Here is a 24205-nt window from a genome sequence, read left to right on the forward strand (position 1 = left end):
TCACCCTCAGCTTCATCTGGGAAGCCTGGTGGCATCCCAGTGCCATTCCAGGAGCCCAAGGCAATGCCTGCAGCCCCCAGAACATCCTGCCACTGCCCACGGCGAGCGGAGAAACCACGCTCGGGCACAAGCTCAGCTCCAGCACAGCCCCGAGTGTGATCTGGTATTAATTATCCTGTTCTGCAGAGATAAATGCTTAATCCTCTGGCTGTTGACACTGGAAGTGGCCCAATCTACCCCAGGGTGGATATTATCCCAGGGAACTTGGCTGCAGCCATGGTCCCACATCATGTGCTGTACAAATGTTCACTGCCTTGCAGGGAATGGAGTTCTTGGGGTGCACAGGCTCCTCTGTGGCACAGCTAATCCACAAAAATACATGACACAAGCATTCATTGTATCAGGTTTTTCTTATCTCCTCTTTTTTTTTTTTTTTCCTTTGACATAGTATTACAAATTTCATCTGGATTTCCTCGTTTTCAGACATTCCCTATTTCCTTACAGCTTAGCAGCTTTCCTACTCCAGCACTGACAGCAAGGAAAGCTTCCAATGCAGTACTGCCCAAGGGATGTGGAGATGGGTCTGAGATCCCTGCTGCTAGGGGAGTCCTTCCCTGTTTGCCAGAAGAAAGGCAAACGATCCACATGGCTTCCCTGGTTTTAGACTCCCCAGAGAGCCTAAATCAAGGAATTTATGTCAGAGAGAAAGCAGCAATGCTGATGGGGTGGGAAATTGTTCTGATTCCTGGCCAGGCTTTAAGCACTTTGGTCTTTCCCATGTCTGAGCAGTCCCCCTGTGTGCCAGGAGGGAAAACCTGTCCCACCTGCACTGTCCCCTGCCCTGCTGCCCTGCCATGCATTTTGTGACACCTGGGAGTCACCTCCCCTCTGCCCACTCACACCCAGCCTCCTCCCCACTTGTTCCTCTCTACCAAAGGCAGATTTTAAACTCTGACAGAGAAGTAAATTTGAAATAAAGCATTATTTTCACACAAGTACATGGGAGTGAAGGTTTGCTCCCCATTTAACAATTAAAAAGGTTTTCCAGACAGCAGAATTCCACAGACTCCAGCAGCACCAAAAACAGCTGATACAAAGGGTTCAGCACAGGAAATGTGACAGGGAGTCAGTGCATGGTGGGACTTTTTCCCCTAAAAACACAGTTAAATAGTTATTTAGCTTAGAGTGGTGCCTTGGAGCTCTACACCACTGCACAGTCACACACAGGAGCAATCCCTTCCAGGAAGCTTCCAGTCAGCTGTGGGAAACACTAAGGCAGTGAGAAGGGAAACACTTCACAAAATCAGCAAGTGGTGGGCTGGAGGCAGATCACAAAGCCTGAAGGACCTGGAGAGGGAGAGCTGAGCAGCCACCTGAGGCAGGTACTGCTCTTGACCTAACGTGACACAAAGCTGCAACTCTTTATTGAGGTCAAATCTGGCTGCTCTCACCACCCGCCCTTTAGAGAGGTGGCTGGAGCCTCCTGCAAATTCCTTCTACAAATTCCTGCAGAAAAAAAGGAGCTTGCTGGGAATATGACACACTGAGCAAGCTTAAGTTTTTTTGTCAACTCTGTTTGTTTTAGCAGAGCAGTTTTTCTAGTCTTAGTCCAATGGAAATAAACTTTCAGCCCACCTGAATGCAGAAGTTTTTATCTGCCACCATTGTGCTCAATTTAATCCCAAAATCACAGCGAGGCAAAGAACTCACAGTAGAAAAAAAGCTGAGCTTTTTATTGGATTTGTTTTACTCCTTAACAACACGATGCAGAGAGGGGCTATTTGCTCCTGGGCACTTCACCTCAGCTCTAAGGCTGCACTAAAATCTCCCAAGGAGAGATGGGAATTTGAAGCCCAGCCAGTGAGAGCATGAGAAAGGGCTCCAACCCTTCATATCTGAGACAAGAAAGGGGGTTCTGGAGAGTAAAACAACATTCTCCAACTCAAACTCCTTAGGTCTGTTCCCCACTCCCCCACTGCCTTGAGAGTGCACATAAATAAATCTCCTTTCTCTCTCTGTCCCAGCTCTTTGTATCTTAACACACAGGAGGATGTTGCTGCTGGGACAACCCCAAATCATTGCTGCACCAGCCCAGCAGAGCACCAGCTCCCAGACTGGCAGCAATCACAGATTATTTCCATCTGGAGGACTGAATATTCAGTTGTTTGCATAATTTCAGAGATGGGGGTTAAAAGCTGGGAGAATTTGGGCTTCGTGGCAAAGGAGAAGTGTCAGCTCATCCTGCCAGTACCACATCCAGTTTCCTGTTTCAGCCTTTTGCCCTAACCTGGAGCTGGCAGTGGATAATTTGTACTCCATGATCCTTTTCAGCAAAGCCTCTTAATATTCTCCCTAATCAATGACAGGGCACAGTCCTGGAGCTCCAAAACCACACAATTCATTGGGAAGCAACAGCAAACAAGAACAGCAGGAACATCTGGGAAGCCACCAGGCACAGCAGGGCTCTGCTGCATCACCTCTGGCTCAGGGTGCCCGGCAGTGAAGGACAAGGTGAAGCAGCTGCTCCAAGCAGATATTTAAGGATTTATCTGAATCCTGCTTTCCAAACTGCTGCTTGGCCACTTGGGATTATCCCAAAGCATTCTCCACCTCATCTACCCTTAATCCACTTAACACACACCTCCGTTCTCCAAGCAGGTGGCCAGTCTACCATCTCTGAAGCCTCCCTGCTGAGAAATGGCTCCATCAGTGATGCAGAATTGATTTGCTTCATGACACTGGATTCTGCCTGGTCTTGGGATGTCCCCAGAGCTCCCTAAGAATCTATTTGCTTGCAGCAAAATGATCCCTCTCTGTATTTCCACACAACAGAAGCACAGAGCAGCTCACACTGTTGTGTGTCCATAATTAAGCAGCTCCTCTGGAGGAGCAGGATAGGCATGTTGGAGTTACACTGCCTCCTCTCCAAACATGCCATGGAGCATCCAGCTCCAAGAAACTGCAGGCAGTCCCTTCCAGCCTGGTATTCCGTGGTTCTGTGGGATGAAACCACCTGGTCCTGCAGCACAGACACCACATGTGATCCTGCATGGCGCCCTGGGATCTGCAGGGAACACCTTCACCAGCCCAGCACTGGTCAGTCCATGCTTCTCCCAGAAAAAACACCAAAGCAGGTCACCAAACTGGGCTGTGGGTGCATATTCTGAGTCCTTTAAGTACTCCCAGGAGCCTGAGCAACACTAAGTGCTCACAAAGCCACTCAAGTCTTGGACACCTGGAGGAGCAGCTCCAAGTCCCTGTTCCGTGACCTGAGCAGCTTTCCAGAGCCCTGCACAGAGCTGTGCCAGCAGCAGGCACAGCAAAGCAAAGCCCAGTGACACAGCCATGGGCAGCAGAGCTCAGGCAGTGCTCCCAGCCCCTTTGCTGGGGTCTAACCCACTGTCCATGACACACATCCAGGATTCCCCTGGGCTCAAGGTCCTCATTCCTCTTCCAGAGCTTCCTGTGACAACCACTTCTGTGTGGGAGCTGATTTACTTGCTGTGTCCCACATGGGTCAGCTCTTTTGGCCTGTGCCTTGCAGGTGACTGTCCCAGGGACCAAAAGGTGACTCAGGAAGCACAATATAAAAAAGTCCTAAAGTCCAGCCAAGCCACCACTCCTCCCTAGCCTGAGGAGAGTCTCTCCCAGGATCACAGCCTGCCTGCACCTATTGTTTGATGGAGAACTAGAGCAGGGCCAGGGAGAAGCAGCTGATCTTTGTCCCTAAGGCAGGGCAGCTCCCTGGGCCCCTGCTCTCACCTCCCAGGTATTTGGGCAGCTGGATGCTGAACTTCAGGACCACATCTCCACACTCCATCCTTTCCCCATCTTCCTTCTGGTGACACAGATGGTGCAGAGCAGGCACAGGGCAGGCTGCTCAGGCAGCAGGGACAGCACTGCACCCCTTCACCTGTCCTGCAGAAACATTCATCAGCAGGATGCCAGCACACCAACCCTCTCAGTGCCAGTGGACCCTGAAGCCACAAAAGCAGATCTCCTGCATTCTCTGTAGATGTCAGAGATGTTCAGAAGGGTCTGTGCTTCCTTCTCCAGCTGGTCAGGCTGGTTCATTCCAGGCTCCCCATCAGGTCAGCAATGGAACAGCTGCTGCACAGCCCCTCACACTGGGTTTGATCCACCACCAGCTGAAACAGAGAAGCCTGGAAGCAGCTTCATTTAGCCCTGGCTGCAGAAATTCCTCACAGGAAGCTCCCAGGCACCTTCAGTAAAGGCTGAAAATCCAATCACTCCATGCCTGTGGCTGCTTCTCTCCTGCACTGCTGGGGCACAGCCCTGGTTAAAGTGCTGGGGCACCTTTGTCTGGGCCACTGCAGGCACACGGTGTGGCAGCTGCAGCCTCAGGCTCCTTGCTGGAGTCCTTCAGAACCAAGAACTCCAGCAGAATGTCCAGGAGGCAGAACACCAGGTGCCTGCAATGGAAAAAAGACAAAGCTTAGGCTGGTCAGGGCGTGGGAGGCAAAGCTCAGCACAAGGAAAGAGTGTTCCAAAGCTCCAGGGGAGAAAGGAACAATATCGGGTCCCCAGAGAAATATTTCCAGAGGTGGTTCAGCTTTTTTTCACTTCCCCAAACCAGTGGGTGTTGAAGTTGCTGAGCAGCACAGAAAACACAATTGCATCTTCTGGAACAAAACACGTGTTTAACAGGATCACAGGATCACTGAAGACAGAAAAGACCCCTGAGATCATCGAGTCCAACCCGTGCCCAATCCCCACCTTGTCAACCAGCCCACAGCACTGAGTGCCATGTCCTGTTGTTCCCTGCACACCTCAGAAGATGGACTCCAACACCACCCTGGGCAGCCCTTTCAATGTTTAACAACCCTTTCAGTGAAGAAATATCTCCCGATGTCCAGTCTGACCCTCATTTTTCTGCTGTCCATCACCAAACCCTTGTCTTCCAGGCTCACAGCATTTGGAACAGACAGAAACACCCCCCACACAGACCTGCAGCTCCTCCAGAACCAAACTAAACCAAGACCTGTCTTACTTCCCTGACATCCACTAACCAAGCAAGCCAAACAACATAATTAACATGATTAGCTCAATAACCTGCAGCCAGACATGCAGATGCCCCCTGATATTGCAAGTCTGGAACAATAAGCTGGGTGTTTGGTGCCAAGCAGCATTGGCAAAACCCCGGGCACAGCTCTCAGAGCCCACCAGGGTAAAGACCACCATCACATACCTGTTTATCACAGGCTGGCTCAGCGACTCCAGCACCAGGTTCCAGCTCATCTGACACTTAGTGGTCCCAAGGATTTCTTGGATCACATCTGGAAGTGTTGGAGACAAAGCTTTAGGAAGTGCACATTTCCACAGGTCAGTGTTCTCCTGGTGGGTGCTGATCAAAGCTTGTGATGGTGCTCTGGGGCTGGGAGAGGAGGGAGTGCCAGGAAAGCATTCCTGGCCAGAAGGGCACATACCAGCAGTGCTTTTTCATTCCCAAAGGCCAGTGAGGGCCCTTTACACTACATCAAGGAGTTAAAAGTTCAGACTGCACTCACAAGGATTAGGCAGCAGCTGCTTTAATGCCAAAGGTCCCCGTGTCAAACTTCAAGAGAGAGAAATCCAGTGCAGCTGGGCTTGGGATTTCAGTCCAGTGGAAAAGCCACAGGCTTTGCATGGTGACTTTCCTCACCATGGGACCCACTGGCAGCAGGTGGGAGCAAAGCTGTCCTGAGCCTGCCTTGGTGAGGCAGCTCAGCAGAACTGAGCACTGAATCATGGCCTGGCTACAGATGGGAATGGCCTGGACTCACATCCCTTCCCTCCGAGCTGGGCTGCTTCCCAAACCCTTACACAAACTATCCAGAACTGGAAAACTCTGGGTTTTGCTTGCAGGAAACCATCAAACCTCAAGGGTCATGAAGGTTTCCCAGTGCCTTGGCACGAGCAGCCTCCACCTCTGTATTTAACCACATTTCCAGAGATTCCAGTGCACTGCAGTGTTCCCCAGCTGCTTTCCAGTCCCAGGGCAGCTGACAAGTCTCTGGGACACACTTACTGGGCAAGATCCCCATCAGGCTCTGCAGGGCCTGCTCTGCTGTTGCCTTCTTCTGCTCCTCTGTCCTGGGGGGTTTAGGCACTGCTGGTAAAACTCCTCCAGGCCAGATGGATTCCTGCAGCAACTGGAGGTACTGGACCCAGCGTTGGGTGCAGGTCAGGGTAACCACCTGCACTTCCAGCCACCTGCAGCAACAGGGACAGGGACAAAGGTCAGGAAAAGTCCAGCTTGGAACCCAGCTGAGATTATTTCCACCCATCAAGAGGGTTAAATCAGCTTCTCTGGGTTTGTTAACGTGCAGTTTTCATGTCTGTACACCAAAGATTTCCACAAGTCTTAATTAGCTGAGTTTTCCATGCACCAAAAGTGGGATATGTTCCCTGTGTTATAGACAAATGGGACAAGCAAAGGTCATAAAAAGCCCCATCCCCCTGCTAATCACAGGAACCCAAGTGAGTCACTGGTGACTAAAGGAAGCCCAGCTCAGGGATACAACTGGCCTGAAGCTCCTAAGTTATCTCCAAGCACAATCTGAGAAAGAGCTGGAGGAACTGGTGTTTAACTACAAACAACCCTCAGGAAGGACTGGAAGGACATAAGCCCTGTTCTGGCAGCCTCTGCTCCTCTCATCACTCCCTCTGCTACCAAGACAGCCAAGGATGTCTTTCCTGGAGACCAAAACACACTCCAAGTATGACAAGCCATGAATATCCTGATGCTTCACCCCCCTCTCATCCTGCTGTCCAGTCCTGCTCCATCCACTGATGGCAAGCAATGAAATAACAGAATCCCCAAAGGTTTGATTTTGGGACCTTAAAGCTCATCTGGGCAGGAACACCTTCTACTAGACCAAGCTGCTCCAAGCCCTAACCTGGCCTTGGACACTTCCAAGGAAGGGGCAGCCACAGCTTCTCCAGATACCCTGTGTCAGGGTTTCCTCACTCTCACAGCCAAGACTTTTTTGTTCCCATCCAAAATCCAGCAGAACTGCTGATGGTCCCTGCTGCTGGGGCAGTACTGTGCCCTTTCCCAGTAACCACCTGCAAATCCCCAAATCCCTGCCCCACAGAAGGGCTTGGAGGGGTTTGCAGCTGCACTGGGTGATGTGTCCCCACCACTCAAGGGCTGGCCAGGCACAGTTTCTAAACCAACCATATGGATGGACCCTCTTGCCCAGATGTGAAATCACTCCCTAGTGACAGCACAAGCCACAGCCATCAGTCAGAACTTGCACTGCCTAAAATCTCTGCCCTCAGAACGAGGAGAGGCCGTGGATGAATCCCACAGGAAGGTTCCCTGATTTAGCAGGGCTCAGGGTGCAGCACTGCTGGTGCTGCTGGCCTCACTGGCAGGAGGCTCTGCAGCAAAGCTGGGAGTGTCAGCACGGCGCTGGGGTAGGGAAAAGCTTGTGATTCTGCCAGTTCTTCAAGATTCCCAGAGGACAGGAGTCAGCCAGCAGGGCCAGGAGAGCCGTTCCTCTTGGCAGCTGGTGTTCGTGCTTGCAATTCCGTCACCACTACGCCCCGGCAGCTCCGAGTACATCCAAGAGCCCTGCCAAGGCAAACTTTATTTAACCTGCGCTCTGCCAGACTGTCTGCATTCTTCCTGGGCGAGGCATTCGGGCCAAGGGTGTCCTTCCCCACACAGCTGGGCACTGGGGAAGAGCAGCAGCCAAAGGTAAGCAGGTTGGCATCGTGTGGGACAGGGCTGTGGAGCGAGGATCCCTTTGGCAGAAAAAAATGGGGGGTAAACAGAGATTCTTGAGGGATGCACACCTAGGAAATGCCAGCTGGAAAGAAAAGGACATTAAAAAACCTGAAAAGGATCTCAGTGCAGTGGTAAGGCCTGGAATGTCTCGGAGCAAGGGACACAGGTGATGTTCCCAGTGCTCCCAGGACTGGCACTGGAAATGGGAAGCACAGCCTTCATGCTCAGCATTGCCATGGACACGGAGTATGGATGCTGCTACAGGATAATCCAGAGGTGCAGACCTCCCACCTGGCTCAGAGGACAAAATGTCACATCCCAGACCTGCCTGGGAAAAGCCATGTTGGAAATACAATTAAAGGGGTTCTAATCTCCAGCCATCAGCAGATTTTAACACTCTGGATCATGGTAAACCCTCCGGCTATTCCCAAGCAAATTAAAGTGTTAAACTGTGACTTCTCTAGGGGCAAGAGTTTTCATTAACATGGTTTTTCATTAATATGGTTTTTCATTAACATGTTTTCTTACACAACCTGCTCTCCTAGCTGAGAAAACATCTGACAAGCAACAGAAGTTCAGAGACTTGGGGACAGAGCTGCAGAGTCAACCCTGCACCAAGGGGGATCAGACTGAACATTGACTCCAAACTCATTACAGCAACAGCCACTTTCCAGCCTTTAAAAGGTTGCAGAAAGCAAAGAACAAGCTTTTTTTTTCTTAGAGACGTTCCTAAAATAGCAAAAAAATCAAGCAAATAGTGTAGAGAGAAAGTTGAACCTACAGAGAACAGCACACGTTTCCAGACAGCTCAAGAGCAAGCTGAGAACTGACAAATGCTGGAAGGCCCCACACAAACAACCTCCTGTTTCCAGCTCAAGTATGTCCCTAAAAACACCAGAATTAGGCAACAAGGCCCCCAAGTAACACCTCTAAATGTGATCTGCACATCTGTGAGCAGGCGAGTGCTTACAGGTCTGGATTCCCACAGTTGTGAAACACCACGGATGGATTTTCTTCCTTGGGCTGGCAGCTTTGGGAAGGAGAGGGCAGGATCTGGGAATGGCTCCATGGGTCTCGCACAGCTCCTCAGAAGAGGCCAACTTGCCCCATGTTGCTCAGACAGCTGGGGAAGGAGCACCCAAACCCACAAAGTTTACAAGGAAAAGTCAAGGAACTAAAGAGGAAATGGGACAAGAAAGAAGGAGAAACCAAAGGCAGGTGCAAATGGAACACAGACTAAAGCACCTCTGCTCTGGGCTCACCTTTGCCAGTGCTGCCATTCCAAAGACACTGGGAAGAGGAGAATGGGGATCCTGAAAGAGTTTTGAATGAGTTAGAGACGGGATTTCTGAATTGTTTTTGATGATGTGGTTTCTTTTCATATCTTCTACATAGGCAGGAAGGGTGAGTTTGGCTCACATCTTTACTGTATGGCTCAGAAGGTCACAAGACCTTTCGTTACAAGACCTTTTAAGGATTTATTGACTAATAAAACAGTGCTAACAAGGATATTTATGTTTTTGACTCAATCTTTATATATTCCATCTTATGGACTCATGTTACAGTGTAAGCTTTCTTAGCTAATCATGTTATGACACACAAACCTACAGTGCTGCATTCTAAACTCCTTGTTTACCCCTCAAACTACTTTTATTTTTATATCTTAAACTCTAAAACTCTCAACTTTTTCTACTTAATTTAATTTGTCTTTGTTTTAAACTGTAAATCTGCATTCTTGCTTCTATCACTTAAGTTTGGAAGCCTTTTCCAAGGTCTCAGATCACATCTTGTGTTTAATTCTAAGCTTTGGCTTACAGGCCCAAAGTTCTGAGAGTTCTTTACATTTCAGATTCTAACAGAGGAGAACTGTCAAGACTGGTCCATGTGGCTCCAGATCCACTCTGGGAGAGCAGCTGAGGCTTCAAAAGAAAATCTCAGCACACAGTGACCTGCCATGAAGAGTTTTCTTCCCTCCTCTCACCCACAGACAACCATCAACACCCATTCTAGGGAATCACATTCCATTCTAACACACAGAGGTGGCACCAGCAGCTTTTAACTGTGAGGAGCAAAGTAATCCACAGAATATCCTGAACTGGAAGGGACCCACAAGGAAGGTCAAGTCCAACTGCTGGCCCTGCACAGGACATCCCAAGAATGCCTCCTCAACTCCCACACCTGTAGTTACATCTCAGAGAGAGTCACACCAACTTTATTGAAAATTCCTACCTGAGTAAACCCCAGAAAATGGCAAATTGACCTTTCCATCAGGCAGACTTATTGCACCAGGATTGGGATTAACACCTCAGGAACTCCAAATATCTGCTGGTTCAAAGCTGACCTTCACCAGCAGGTCACAGATGATTTTTTGTGCTATTAAAGGCCTAAGCATTTGAGATTCATGTGCCACATTGAAAGCACTCACACGCTGCTCCCAGGTAGAAATAAATCCACCAGGAAACATAAATAGACCTCTCTTTTATTTTTATTTATTTTTGGATGGCTGATGAGTTACTATTTTCATTCTGCTATTTCATGAAGAAATAGCCTTAATAAGAAAGAAAAAAATAAACCCATCACAGAACCATCTCCTTACACTTCAGAAATAGATAAAGTGACCTCCTGGGCTCAGAATGCTTTGATAGTGCCCAATGCAAAGAGCCAGACTGCAAAGGCTACTGAGGCCTGGAAGATAATCTGCAGGGGCATAACTTGCCCATGCTGTAAGGCACCTCTGTTTGAAATAGCTGCTGGTGGAGGAATGAAATGGCTGCTAAAAAAGAGCCCAATTAATGCCATGGTTTAAGCTGGAACTCCAAGGTCAGCTGAAGGGGTCCATTGGGATAAGAAAGCCCTGGGAATGAAAAACAAGGGCTGGGGAGTGCAAACCTTGGCCTTCCTTGGGCTCCTAGAAACAACAAGGGCTGACAGGAGGGAGGAAAGGCTGAGAGACAGGACCAGGTAAATGGGCTTGGTTTTACCTGGCTGGATCTCTCACTTAACTGGACTATCCAGAGAGCTCAGCTCAGCAAGTAAAGCCTGGACAAGTTGGATCTGCTTAGTCTGGCCATCAAAGATGTACTAAGAATAAACAAAGAGATGTAATACTCCCAGATTTATACCTACCTGCCAGAAATGGGTAAAGCTCTGCTCTTTTTGTCCATCAAGGTGAGGATAAAAACTGAGATCACTCCATCTAAGGAACAGCCAAGTTAAATATGCTGACTGTAACAGAAACCTGAAGCAATAGAAATTGTGATTTCCTCAAACCCAGGGATTTTAAGGATTTAGATAAACACAAACTGAAGGCCAGGCTAGAAGATGACAAAGAGGAGAAAGCCTCTCTGCTTTAGCTGTAGAAATACAAACAGCTCTACAAATATACATGAACTAGCATGTCCAGCTCAACATTGACTGGTGCCCACCCCAGAACATGGCCCCTGTGCCCTAAAAAATACAGTGTGGATATCCAGAAGCTCAAAAAAGGCCTCTGGGACCAACGTAGTGAAAAGGATTGAAGCAAAAAAGCAACATCTGGAAAACACGAGGCATTCAAGCATGACTCTGAAATTAAGAAAATCTGGTGCTTAAATCACCAGACCATCCCTGCCTTACCAGTTTGTGTTCCCCAAATTCCTCTTCAGATAAAGCACAAGATTATCCTTAACTCAAGGGTTCAAGAGGAGGAACATTTCAGTGCTTTGACTGCAAAACCCTTCTGAGGAAACCTTGTAAAAATGAAGCAACAGCTGCAGTGGGCACAGCAAGAACTGAAAAACACAAATGGAGAGTTTTTGCCCTGAGGCTCAGCTTTCAGCACCTGCTACCTGAGCCTAAATCCACCTTCTCCACACAGCAGAAACATGTACAGCATGCTCAGCTCAGCACCTTCAAAGCAACTTCACACTTGTCCAGGCCATAGGTAAACCCTGTGCTGAGGAAGGAAACAAGAAAGAAAAGGGAAAAAAAACTCCATAAATGAAAGGATGTGAACCATCCTGAGGCCTTTTAAACTTCTGCACAAAGTAAATTCTCCTTCTTGGTATGTTCTTCCCCTGCTGAATGTTTAGAGTTGCAAACAACCCATCCTGGGCAGAGGGATTTTCCTACCTGCTTGACCCAGGCAGAAACTCTGGGAGATGTGGGTGTAAGGACATCTGACTGTGGGGCAGAGAGGAAGGAAAAGAAATCATTCTCTTCTGTAGGCAATCATTCATCCCTGCAGAGAGGAAAGCACCCCTTGGTGCTGGGATTTCTGTGCCATTTTATGTGTTGCTCCCTCAAAACTCACCTGCTGCAAGAAGAAATCATGGAAACTCACAGGATTCCAATGGCTTCACCCTGCAGGGAATTAAGCACTGCTTTTCCCAACCTAGATCTTCCAGAGATGCCCTGGGGCTCAGGGAAGGGGGGAAAGGCATGTGATTAAAATAATCGTCCCCAAACCTCCTTGATTTTTCACAAAGCATCCTGGCTTTTGATAACATCTTCTTCAAGTATTTATTGAGCCAATTAAGCTCTCAGTGGTGCCCCAGGGAGAGGCCAGGCTGTCTCAGCCAGGCCCTGCTTGGAACAATTGCTTCATTAGCCCACTTCAGAATCAAAATACATAAATCCACTATTAACCCTTCTCAAACCAGGGAAAACTAAAACCAACAGGGAGACATTACTTCCACTCAATCCTTTTCTTCTTTGTTCTATTTGAAATAGGAAGTTGTTGAGCTTTTTTAACTCCAGGAAGAAAGCTGGCATGTGTAACCGTTGAAACAGAATCAGAGTTAGAATAATGTTGCAATTATTATCAAAGCATGGAGTGCTGGCTTCATTTGAGTGGATGTTTTTGGAAGAATGCTGCTTCTAGAAGAGGGAAAAAAATTTTGTTTGGGACAGAGATTCAAAGCCAGATCCAAAATTTCCAGGTGCTTGGAGACAACTGAATCGAGGCCCATTTCCAAGCTGATTTTATTTACTTTGCATATACACACGAAGACACAGAGAGTCCTGAAATCACTTTTACTGACATACCACAGGCTGCAGTTCCTGCTGCTCCTCACGGCTACAACACAAACAGCCAAACCCAGAAATGAGGAGTAAGATGCCATGAGATTGATTCTCCCAGTTCCCAACTCTGGTGCTGCTTTTAGGCTTGTTTTTAGGGACAGGGACTTTGCTGCCACATACCTGGGCCTGCCAGCACAGCCCCTCTGTGTGCAGCTGCAAAGATCCTCACCAAACATGCCCAAATCCACTCCTCAGGTAACAAACCAGGAGAGTGAGTGGTTTCAGATGCCCCAGCTGCACTGATGTTGCATTTCTGCCAGCAGAACTCAGAGGCACTGCCTGAGGCTGGAGTGGTACCTGGCAGCCAGGAAGACAAAGGGAAGTGGAAGCACAGGCTGAGCTGCCAGACATGGCCCCCCCAGGGCTGGCAGAGCTCCCTGCCCATGGGCACTGTGCTCCCAGCACTGCCAGCCCAGGAGTGCTTGGCTGCTCCAGGTTTACTCAGGGACACTGAAGAGGGTCAGGCATCACTCTTTGCTGGTGGCACTTTCCAGTCAAGAGGACCAAGGGGGCTGCCAAGGGTCTTTGTGCCAGTTCTGTTGGCACAGAGATCAAAGAGAACCGAAGAGAAAATCAGAACAAAGCACCCAGGCAGCAGCTCTCTGAAGCTCCAGACCTCCTTGACTTACAAGTGCCTGTGACACTCAGCCTGACACCAGCAGAGCCCAACACCAAGGTGACAGCATGAACTTGCAGGAACCAGCTCTCAAAAGCATGATGGTGACCTGCAACCAGTCTCAAATCATCCCTGCCTCTCCACCTACAGCTCACAGCCTGGAATATCACCTCAAATCTTCCAGTTTGGCCAAGGGATGAGGGGACATGGACAAAGCCTGGAGGAGCACGGGAATGACCCAAAGCAAACAGCAAGCCAAGCAGTGCTGAGCTCGTGGGTAAGGCAGGGATGATTTGCATTTATTTTAACTCATGCTCAGTGGAACATGACACCAGCAAAGCTGCCTGAGTAGTTCCACATGCTCCTTTCAGGGACAGGCACTTCCGAGCCTGGCACAGACTCTGTGCCCAGCCCTGCTCAGGTTCCAGGGCACAGACAGCCAGGGTGTGCTGAGACACCTTCCCCTCACTCAGTGCTTTGTGGCCATGGCATTTCTGCTGTGCTGCATGGGAAGGAGCCAGGAAAAGCTTACAGACCAGGATCTGCCCCTTGAATACTCCCAGGTCCGTCCTTGGGGTGCTGGCACTCTGCTGGAGCTCCCCTCCAAAAAAAAGCAGAGGTGGTGACTGTCACCCTGGCTCCAGCACTGTCCCCAGCTCTGCAGGGCACTGGCAGCCCCCAGACCTGTGGCCACTGTGGGGACGACTGAGGGCAGGGTGTGGGGTCACAGCAGGGTGTGGGGTCACAGCGCACGCATTTGCCATGTATTTTTAACACCTCATTGACTCACAAGGCTCTAAAAAGCACCCAGATTCTCCAAATGCTTCGGAGCTCTTGCACAGAACAGCAGGGCCCAGAATAGCCCCACCTCCTCCCTGTGGCAGCAGGTTCCTGCTGCAGCCTCCCAGGGGAAGGGAGATGATCCTGTGCAGCCGCGGGAGGGAAGCGGAGCCGGCCGGAGGCGGGAGCGGGGCACAGGGTTTGTTTACAGGCACGGCCCCAGCACGCAGAGAGGCTGCTGGAAGCAATCCTGGCCCCAGGGTCATTCCCACTCCCAGCCCCTCCATCCGCCTCTCCTTTCAGCTCCAAAAAAGGATCACTCCCTGTTACATAATGGGATGGGCGCAGTGCGGAGCCGGGCTCGCGCACGCGGCCGCCCTTTACTCAACAATCCCTTTTTCGGTCATGGAGCCTTCCTCTCCCACTGCCATGGGACTGACAGGCAGGGAGACGGATGGTGCCTGCCTCCAGCTAGCCCAGCTGAGGAGAAGGAGGAAGGAGGAGTGTGGTGGGATGCTCCTTGCACAAAACAGGGAAAGGAGCAGGTCGGGAGGCTCTACCATCAGTAACAGTGTGGTCACAGCAATCATCTGATGGCACTGCCAGCCCAAGGCAGAAAGTGCTCCAAGAAGAGGGGGACTGGCTCTTGGGAGAAGCTGGATCTCGTTCTTGGTGTGAGTTTTGTTGGTTTGTGGTCATTTCTATCACTCTGCATCAAGTGTCCCATGGCAGAGCAGAATACTCATCTGGCAGCTGCAAGAAGGCAGCAGGAACAACACCTACTCTCCAAACACAACCTGGCAGAGGAATGTCCAGCAGCAGCCCCTCCAAACACTGCCAGGACACCTCCTTTTCACCCCCTACCACCTAACCCAGCCACTGGCAGGAACAGGAATCTCCTGAAGGGATGAAGCCCACTCATACTTTGTGACCAGCAATGGTTGAAGACAATGCAAATCCATCTGCTGTCCCAAGGTCATCTGCCTGTTCTCAGAGGCAGGAGCATCAATTCCTTGAATAGCAGATGCTCCCAGAAGAGTTTCTGCTACTCTCCCCACCTGTAAAGGGTCCCCAGACACAGGGCCAGCCAAAATGGCAGTGCCAGGTCTGGTCAAGCAGTGATCAAGTTGTAAATACTTGAATGGAAGTGAAATGTCACCAAATCCACAGTGTCCCTGGACAGACAGGTCTGAGACCTTCTGGTCAGGACAGCAGTGACCACCTGGGCCAGGAATGAGTACAAGTCTCAGGGTCAGGGTGGATGGCAAACAGGAAGGCTCCCCCTTCCCAGATCTCCTCCACTGTGGAGGCAACTACAGGCAGCAGAAATGGGAGGAAAATGTTCCCTGCAGCAACTCAGGTGCAACACCATCCTCCTGGTGACAGGTCAGTCCCCACTGTCCAGCTCTTTCCCCTGTCCCCTGGGATTCCTGATTGTCCCAGAACAAGAGCAGAGCCAGCCTCAACATATGGATTTCAGCAGACACAGGGTTTGTTCAAGAGGTTGTAGTTACACCCTAAACTGATGGGGACACCAAGAAGTCCCAGGGCTTCCCCATATCACCCCAGGCAGAGCTCTGCCTGCAGCACACGTGGGTTCCCTCTGACCTGTTCAAGTGGAGCAGCTACAAACACATTCCTCCTCACTCTTTCCACCAGCACAACTCAGGGAGCTCCTCCACCTTCCAGAGCCAGGATGTGCTGTGTATATCCCAACTTCTCTAGTGGAAAATGCCAATGCCACGTGTGGGTGCTGCAGGCTCCCTGGGTGACCAGGACACAGCTTATTAGGAGGTGATGATGTGCCTGTTGAAGCTCTCATACCTCTGTGCTTACACACTCAGATTGGGTTGCAGCTTGTTCCCAAGAGGCCAGAGCCCATTCTGGAGAAGTGGGAGCAGCCCCCACCTCCTGCCACTGAAGGAACAGACCAGGACTGACCTCAAAGCACTTTGGCAACCTCTGCTGAGGGCAGCTCAGGTTACCAGCTCTGTTATAATGAGCTGCCCTGCACATTCTGATGCTGGCTCTGGATGCCTGCAGGAGAAAGGGCACAGGAATGGGAAAAGCAGTGCTCCAAGACTCTCCCAAGCCCTTCAGGGAAGGCTTTCCTTGTGCTCTAAAAAACCACATCCTCAGCCAGTGATAGTCACCAACCTACACCAAAAAACAGGAATTCTCTGTTTGTGTGTCTTGGCCTTGAGCCTTACCACCCAGCGGCCCTGGCCCCAGGAAAGCTTGGCAAGTCCATCCCAGCTGGAAAGGAAGCCTGTCCCTACTCCATGTGTGGGTCCCTGCCCCAGGCACAGGCAGAGCAGAGGGGTGCAGCAGTGAGAGCAGAGACCACACCGCGAGCTGTCACTGACAGTCACTGCTCCCTGGGCCTGTTTATTCTATTTCTGCAGAAGGAACAAGCTGAAGCCCTGGGGAGCACAGACCAGGAGGCCAATGCTCCCTAGAGAGCCCCAGAGCTGGGCACTGCTGCCCTTGCATGAGCCAAGACTCCCACTCCCAGGGCTGGATCTTCCCTTTCCCTGATTTCAAGGGACAGGAGGCTGCCTGTTAGAGCTGCACCACTGCTCACAGAGAAAACAGCTCCTGGTGCAGATCCTTAGGGGTGTTTACTCCACATTCATGGAGCACCTGCTTTACAGAACCTTGTTGGCTGGTGCACACACAGCATTAATCTGCACTCGGGCACGAGCTCCACTTCCAACTGTGACTCCAAAGGGAATGCCTCTCACAGAGCAGCCAGGCTGGTCACTCTGGCCTTACCTTTGAAGGAGAGTCCCAAAGAGCAGGTTGAAGACCTTCTGGATGTTCTCTGTGCACAGCCAGCCCCAGTGATCCACCAGCACCAGACGAAGCACGTCCATGGCCAGGTCAGCCAAAGCTGTCTCGGAGTCTGCCAGGAGGAAGAGGAGGGGCAGATGAAGAAGCCACCTCAGGGCAAATCTGGTGAAAAGCATCATCCCAAACTCATTCTCTTCTCCCCAGCCTGGCCCTTTGTGCACACACAGATGACCTGTTGCAGCCCAGCCAGCCTGGGACCCTGCCCTCCCCACTCTGACTTCCAGCTCATCCAGGCAGCCCCAGTCTCCCACCAAGGGCTGCACCGAAGGCTCAGTTCCTTCTCAATTAAACAGCAGGATCATCAAATCCCAGTCCCCGCACAGGCATGGCCAAAACAGGTGACAAAGCAGGTGGTGACAGTAGCCAGGAAGAGGTGCACTGCTGAGGACTGTCACCCTGGTGTTCCCCACTCATTCCCCTTCTTCCAGCAGTTTTCCAGGCACGAGGCTCTGTTGGTGGCTGCGGGCTGCCATCGTGTGGCAGATCCCAGGCTTGGCAGGGAGCAGGATGAAACACATCTGGATAAACCAGATCTACCAGTTAAAACACAACACACCTACCCAAATATCTCTGCTGTCAAAGACCTGGGACACCAAACCTCCCTCTGATCCTCAGGTGGATGTCAGAGCCTTCAGCAGAAACAGTTTCTACTCGCTAAGGAATTACTTTCATGCTGTTTGGCCTTGAGGTGTTGTGCTGAAAAAACTCATTGATGTGCCACAAAACTGCCCCAGACAGCCACTCCTAGACCACCACCCCAACCTGAGGCTGCTACTTCGGCTTTGTTGTCCAGGTGAGATCCTGTGCAGCACCTTTTCCTAATTTGGCTCCTCTCATCCCTCATCTTCCAACCTCTCTGTCTACAGAGACAATTTACACTCACATTTATTACTGGAAATAAAGGGAGGAGGGATTCTGGGCCCTACACCTCTTCTCCTCTGCTCTTCCTCTTCCTAAAAGCTGGACTAATTCATTCCAGGATTTCACTTGGAAAAGACAGGGCACTTGGCACCTCTTGCTCTGAGCCATAAGTTACTGCCCATTTGCTTTGCCCCCTGAGACTTCCCAGTGCAGGCTGGAGCAGGCTGGAGCTTCCCCAGAACCGCACACAGGGAGCATCCTCAGCAAGCTGTTTATTCCCACGGCACCCAAATCCTCTTCCTCAGAGAGCTGCTGGCCAACCACTTCCCAGAAGTCACTCCTTGAGCAGATATGGACATGGGTTTGCCTTTTTATCCAGACATTTGCTCTCCTCACCCTGCTAGCCCCGCCTGAAGCATCCCAGACCTGCAAGCATTTGAGATCACTGACATTCCACTTCCCTCAGAGTTCAGCTAACTTGGCCTGCTCTGTGCAGAACCCTGGCCCCCAACTCCAGTCCTGCTTCCCCAGAACCACGGGCATGTGTTCCAAGATTAAAGCTGGTAGCACAGGCTGGGTTTCAGAACACCAGGTCTATCCTGTCACAAACACGTGCTTTCAGTCAGAGCTTGCCAAACTTGAACCACTGGAGAGAAGTTTTTTGGGAAGTTCCAGCTGATACAGCTCAGCTATTCCAAGAAAAAGATTGGAGAACATATTTTTGTATGTGTTCAGGATAATCTTATAACTGTTCTGAGACAGCCCTGTGCTTCAGAGGAGGGTTCTAGAAGCAGAAAGGGAACATCATTCCTTGAACTGAGATTACATTTGTGCTACTCCCATCAAATCTATCTGAACTTAATCTCAAAAGGTCCTTTTATAGTGTATGGACATATCAAGGCTAACTGGAAACTACCAGGAAACTGTATTTTGGCCCACTTTTAGTTTGTAAGAACTTGATTTTAGAACACTGCCAGTTTAAGCAGCGTGTCCTTAAGAAACCTCTTTGTGCAATGACTGTGCTGAGCACACCAAGGTGAAGATCTGCAGTGACACAACTGAGCCAAAACCCAATTTGCTCCACGAGCAACAATGCCCAGAGCAATCACCAAACAGCACTGGAAAACCTGATTTGCTTTCCCTTCAATCAAGATACAACAGGCAGGAGAGCAGGTCCTGAAGACTTTTCAAGCTGAACCTGCAGATGTTGGAGTTGCTGTGGTGCCGAGGGGGAGAAATTCAAGCACTGAGAGAGGGGCTGAGCTCACCAGAGTCAGTGTCTGGATGTGCTCCCTGCTCCGCTGTGCTCAGCCCATCCATTTCTTCCTGCACAGAGATTTCCTTGGCTTCTCTGCCTCCCTGGCCTTCAGGAGCTTTGCTGGGGACTGCTTCCAGCAGCTTCTCCTGCTTCTGGATGAAGGATTCCATAGCAGCCAGCGACAGGGTGCCAGAGACCTACAAAAGTGTGTTAGTGCCACAAGCCTGGGGTCTGCAGTGCCCAGACAACCTCCCACCTCCTGGTTTGCACCCAGGTGTAGCCAACAGCACAACCAGGGCTGCTTATTGTCCTTCTGCCAAGAGCTGGCCTGTGGCAATGAGGCTGCAGCAGGCACAGCCCTGGTGGATGTTGACTATTCCCAAACAGGGCAGTGATTGGGGTTGTGAAAGGATTACAAGAGGATCTGAACTTACAGCATTGCCCTCCCTGATGGAGTACACGATCCTGTCATGAGCTTCACTCACACTCAGCACTGGAGTGATTTTACTGGATGAGAACCTCAGCCTGGACCTGAAAAGCAGAGCCATGGCACAGTCAGTTTTCTCTGCAAGCTGAGTCATGAGCTTTCCAGCCTCAGCCAAGCCCCAGGACTTGTTACTGCTGCCACATGCAAGCTAAGAAATCTGATTAGACCTGAAGTGGTTCAGAAAAAGCATCTGCCTCCAGGATAACTAAGAGATGGCAGTGAAACCACACAACAAAAGCTGTAAAGCACTTTTCCTCACGTACACCTGAGCTGAGCCGAGGTTTTCCAGCATTCCACAAGGAGCTGTTACACAGAAGCTGATAGGGAGATGTAGGCAGATGTCAGCAAGGTGTGAGCACTGCAGCACACACAGGGAAGTGTTCAGAAAAGCCTCTGAGATGAAATACACTCAGCAGGATTGTGAAATCCAATTATAAACACTGACAAAAAGAAGGATATGAACGGACATTGGGATTTTGGGACAAATTATAAAATAGCCTGTTTATCATTAAGGAATGTCCTTTTCAGCCAAAATGGTTCCAAACTTGTACTTTTCGCGTTTGTCTTTCTGTCCAAAGCAGCTTTTTCCAGCAAAACATCACTTTTTGGACAGAAAAGCCATACTTGTGCAGAAATCTTCCCTTTCTTGGTGAGGGAAGAACCACTGATGAGACAATCACAATGAGACTGGGCACTGTCAGCCCTCTAGATAAACTGGAGTTCAAGCAGTTGTGGTCAGCAAGGGAAGGAGGAAGTAATTTAGCTAGAGTATGATAGAATTTACCACCCAACACAGAATTTACTACCCAACACAAAGCACCAAGTCAATTCTGACCCACCATGGGCTCAGTTTGTGCATTAATCCCTTGTTCTTGCCAAGCTGAGGGAGCCCTTACTTGCTTTTCTTCCCATCTGGCTGGGATTTCCCATCCACTTCTGACTCGCTCAGATCCTCCGTGGGGCTCTGGGGCTCTGACCTGGGGAACGCTGTCTTCAAGGTGTCCACAATGGCATTGACAACAATCTGCAAAGCCAGCACCGCCTCTGGTTACTGGATTGATCCTTGTTACTTACATACATCAGGAGTTCTGAGACTTGCACTGGATTTTCTATTAAATAGGTTCTTTAACACAAACTCTGACCCTTTATGGGTTTGTGGGCAAGCTGAGCTCAGCTCCAAAGAAAGGGTTTTGGCTCCTAGGAGACACTGAAGCCTAGGAAGCATCTCTGGGGCAGCTGGAAAGGGCTCAGGTAGGCAGCTCCCCACTTTTCCCACCTTGTCTATCCTGGAGACAACGAAGGGCTTCTTGACAAAGGCGATCCTGGCGTCGGTGTTGAGGGCCAGGAATTCCTGCACCTCCTCACTGTTTGCAATCTCAGGGACTGCACACAATTGCTGCAAGGATAGATGGAGATTTAGATCATTTTGAAGTCAAGCTCCCAACCTGATCATGTCACATGGAAGAGACATGGTGTGCTGCACTGTCTGCACAAAGCTGTCCTGAGCTCTGCTTTTAGCACACAGGAGCACACAAACATCTCACCTTCAGGAAAGATTCCAGCAGACTTTTCCTGGCTTCCACTTTATCGCTGTCCATGTTTCCAAATGGCAGATCAGGGAACAGTTTCTTTGGTCCTTTGATGTCTACAAAGGAAACAAACCCACAGGCAAGTTTGAGAAAACTGCAAAATCACAGTAACCATAATTTAAAAGACTTTTAAATCTTAAAATAGAAAAATTTTCAAGATTAAAAATTAAAATTTTTAAATCTACACATTTTAGTCTTTATTAAAACCTGAATGTTCTAATGATTAAAGCTATCCCCACACACTGCCTGCATCAGCCCAAGGCAATACACAGTGTTTCTATCCACTGTTAAGGTGCAAAACTACAAAGCCAACTGTTGTGGAATGGGAAGAGGAATGGTTTGAAACACTGGAATTTACTTCCAGAGGAGATAAATCATTTCTCCAGCCAGCTCTGCACAGAGCACTGGTGGATGTGGGCAGGAAAGCTGCAAAAGCAGGGCAGGAAACCCAGGGAGCAGAGGAACAGGGAATGGAACAAGAGGCAGAAGGATTTTCTCAGAGAGCCATGGCAGGCACTGACTTTTCAGGAACTTGCGGAGCTCCGGCTTCTCCTCCAGCCGGGTCTGGAGGTTGAGGAACTCGCGGTAGCGGCGGTTCACGGTGTGGTAAGCCACCTGCTGCAGGCTGCCCGCGGCCTCGCCCTCCAGGGCTGTCTCATACTGAGGAGGAAGGCAAAGGCATCGTCCTGACACATCCCAAAACAGCCCTGCTCCCTGCCTGCCCCTCAGTCCCCAGACCCCACCCAGCAATTCCTCACTCAACCCTTCCCTGAAGAGGAAGGAACCAATCACGATGGAACAAAAGCAAAAAAGATTCAACCAGCCCCACAGGAATCCTAAACAGCCACAGTGCCCAGTGTTTCCCCGCTCCCAGACAAAATTTATTGTGGAGACCCACCCAGAGTCAGTCCTCAGGTGCAAAGAGCAGCCCAGATGTGGGAGGGTGCCCGGGAGCCCTCACCTTGACGGTGTACAGGGTGTAGGGGTGGAAGCCGGTGCCGCTGTGCTCGCGGGCAGTGATGGTCCCGGTGATCCGCAGGTTCTGGATGACCACCGGCCCCTCGGGGCTGCTCAGGGGCTCAAAGCTGAAGGTGCTCATGGAAGCTGTTGGGGAGGATGACAGCAGGGGCAGGCTCTGCCCAGGCTCTGGGGGAAACTGTGCTGGGCCCTCTGCTGCCCCCAGATCTCTCCCCAGGCTGGAGGGTCTTTGTGAGGAGAACCTCCTGGGGACAGCTGGGCTTTCCTCCTCCTTCTCAGCCGCTGGCTCGATCTGGATGTCAGGGCAGGAGCTCAAAGCAGAGGTGGGAAGCAGGCCAGCATCTGAGCTGGGGCCAGGGCCGTGGTCCAGGTCCCCTGTGCCATCCTCTGAGGCAGGTGCTCCCTCTGGCACAGAAGGGTCCTGGGGAGGCTCATCAAGGAGCTCTCCAGCAGGAGAAGGAGCCAGCAGCTCTGCATCCTGCCCCAGGTCAGGTGCAGGGGATTCCAACTCCAAACCCTCACAGGGGAAGAGGGATCCCAGAGCTTGGGGGCGCAGGAAGGGTTCCTCTGCATGGCATGACCTGCTTGCCTCCTCTCCCTCCTCTCCAGCCTCTCTCCTGAGCCCCTCGGCAGCCCTCGGGGACAGGGGGAGCCCGGCAGGAGCCGTGTCAGTCTGTGCCGGGACAGGCAAGGAATCTGGCACGGGGGGTGTAGGGTGGGGCTTCCCACCCCGGGGCTTCTTGGAAAGCGCCCCGATGAGCAGCAGGTTGATCCAGTCGGGGTCAGACATCTTCCTGATGGCCGGCAGCAGCACGTTGCAGGCCACCAGCTCCACCACCACAAAACGCCCTGTCCGTGTCTCCAGGTGCGGCCAGGGCACCAGCGCCCTCAGCAGCGCGTCCACGGCGGCGCGGGCACAGCCCACCTCAGCCGCGGGGCTCAGCAGGGCGGGGTGCGGCCCCGCCAGCCGGCTGTACTCCCTCCACAGCGTCCGGCCGCCCTTGGGCTCGGCCCTCAGGGCATCCCGGGCCCGCAGGAAGCTCTGCAGGTGCTGCCCGCAGAGCAGGAGCAGGCGGCGGGCCAGCGCTCGCCGGTCCACCCGCCTCATCCTCCGCCGCAGCTCCGCGGCCAGCCCCAGCATGGCCCTCTCCACCTCGGCCTCGAAGGCCGGCTCTCTGCTCACCGTGCGGTACCACGAGGCCACGAAATCCCGCACCACCTTGCGCACGGTGCTGGCGATCTCCCTCTGCAGGCGGCCCTCGTCGGCGGCGCTGCCGGCCGGGGCGCGCAGCGAGCTGACGAAGCGCTCCAGGCGCAGGCGGCGGCCGCGGGGCAGCAGCGCCGGGGGGCCCAGCCAGCCGCCCAGCACGGCCAGCGCCCCGCACAGCAGCCCCAGCGCCCGCAGGTCCAGCAGCAGCTGCAGCGCCAGCAGCCAGCCCAGGGCCGCCAGCAGGGCCAGCAGCGGCCGGCGGGACCGCGGGGGCATGGCGGGGAGAGCAGCGGCGGTGCGGCAGCCGGGGTGCCGGGCAGGGCTGCAGAACGCACCGGGCTCCAGCGGGGAGCGGGGGCTCCAGCACCCCGAAACCTCAGCGCGTCCGGAGCCCTCCCTGGGCTGGGTCAGAACGCCCAGACCGGGAAGCGGACAGCGGGGCTCGCACAGCCCAGCAGAGCGGGAGCCCCGACCGGGTTCCGGGCCCCCCGCACCGCGCTCCTCATCGGCACTGAGCCCCTCAGACCGGGCCCGAACCGAGCGCTGGGGCTGGGCACAGCCAGGCCCCTTTCCGGGCACGGATCCGCCGAGCGCAGCCCCTCAGCGGGCACCGCGGCTCACGGAGCCGTGACCAGGTATCCACAGCGACGCGACCGAACGGAGCCTTCACCGCGCACGGGGACGGGTCGCTCACCGCGTGCTTCAAGCCCCAGCGCGCAGACCCCTTCCCAAGCAGCGGCGCCCAGCCCGCAGGTGCCGGGAGCGCCGAGCCCCGCT

At 51.9% G+C, this 24205-nt stretch overlaps 1 protein-coding gene across 1 annotated transcript; it reads right to left on the bottom strand.

The window, feature by feature from the left end:
* Positions 1-391: 391 nt before the first annotated feature.
* On the bottom strand, positions 392-23839 carry SNX19 (sorting nexin 19). Its single transcript, XM_064397550.1, has 11 exons — positions 22202-23839; positions 21762-21900; positions 21196-21296; positions 20928-21047; positions 20548-20675; positions 19599-19695; positions 19175-19361; positions 16968-17097; positions 6029-6213; positions 5210-5297; positions 392-4433 (listed from the first exon to the last, which is right to left on the bottom strand). The coding sequence occupies exons 1-11, from the start codon at positions 23702-23704 to the stop codon at positions 4301-4303; spliced, it is 2811 nt and encodes a 936-aa protein (XP_064253620.1). The 5' UTR covers positions 23705-23839; the 3' UTR covers positions 392-4300.
* Between the last annotated feature and the right edge of the window lie 366 nt (positions 23840-24205).

Source organism: Passer domesticus, chromosome 23, assembly GCF_036417665.1.
Source record: "Passer domesticus isolate bPasDom1 chromosome 23, bPasDom1.hap1, whole genome shotgun sequence".
NCBI classification, from domain to species: domain Eukaryota; kingdom Metazoa; phylum Chordata; class Aves; order Passeriformes; family Passeridae; genus Passer; species Passer domesticus.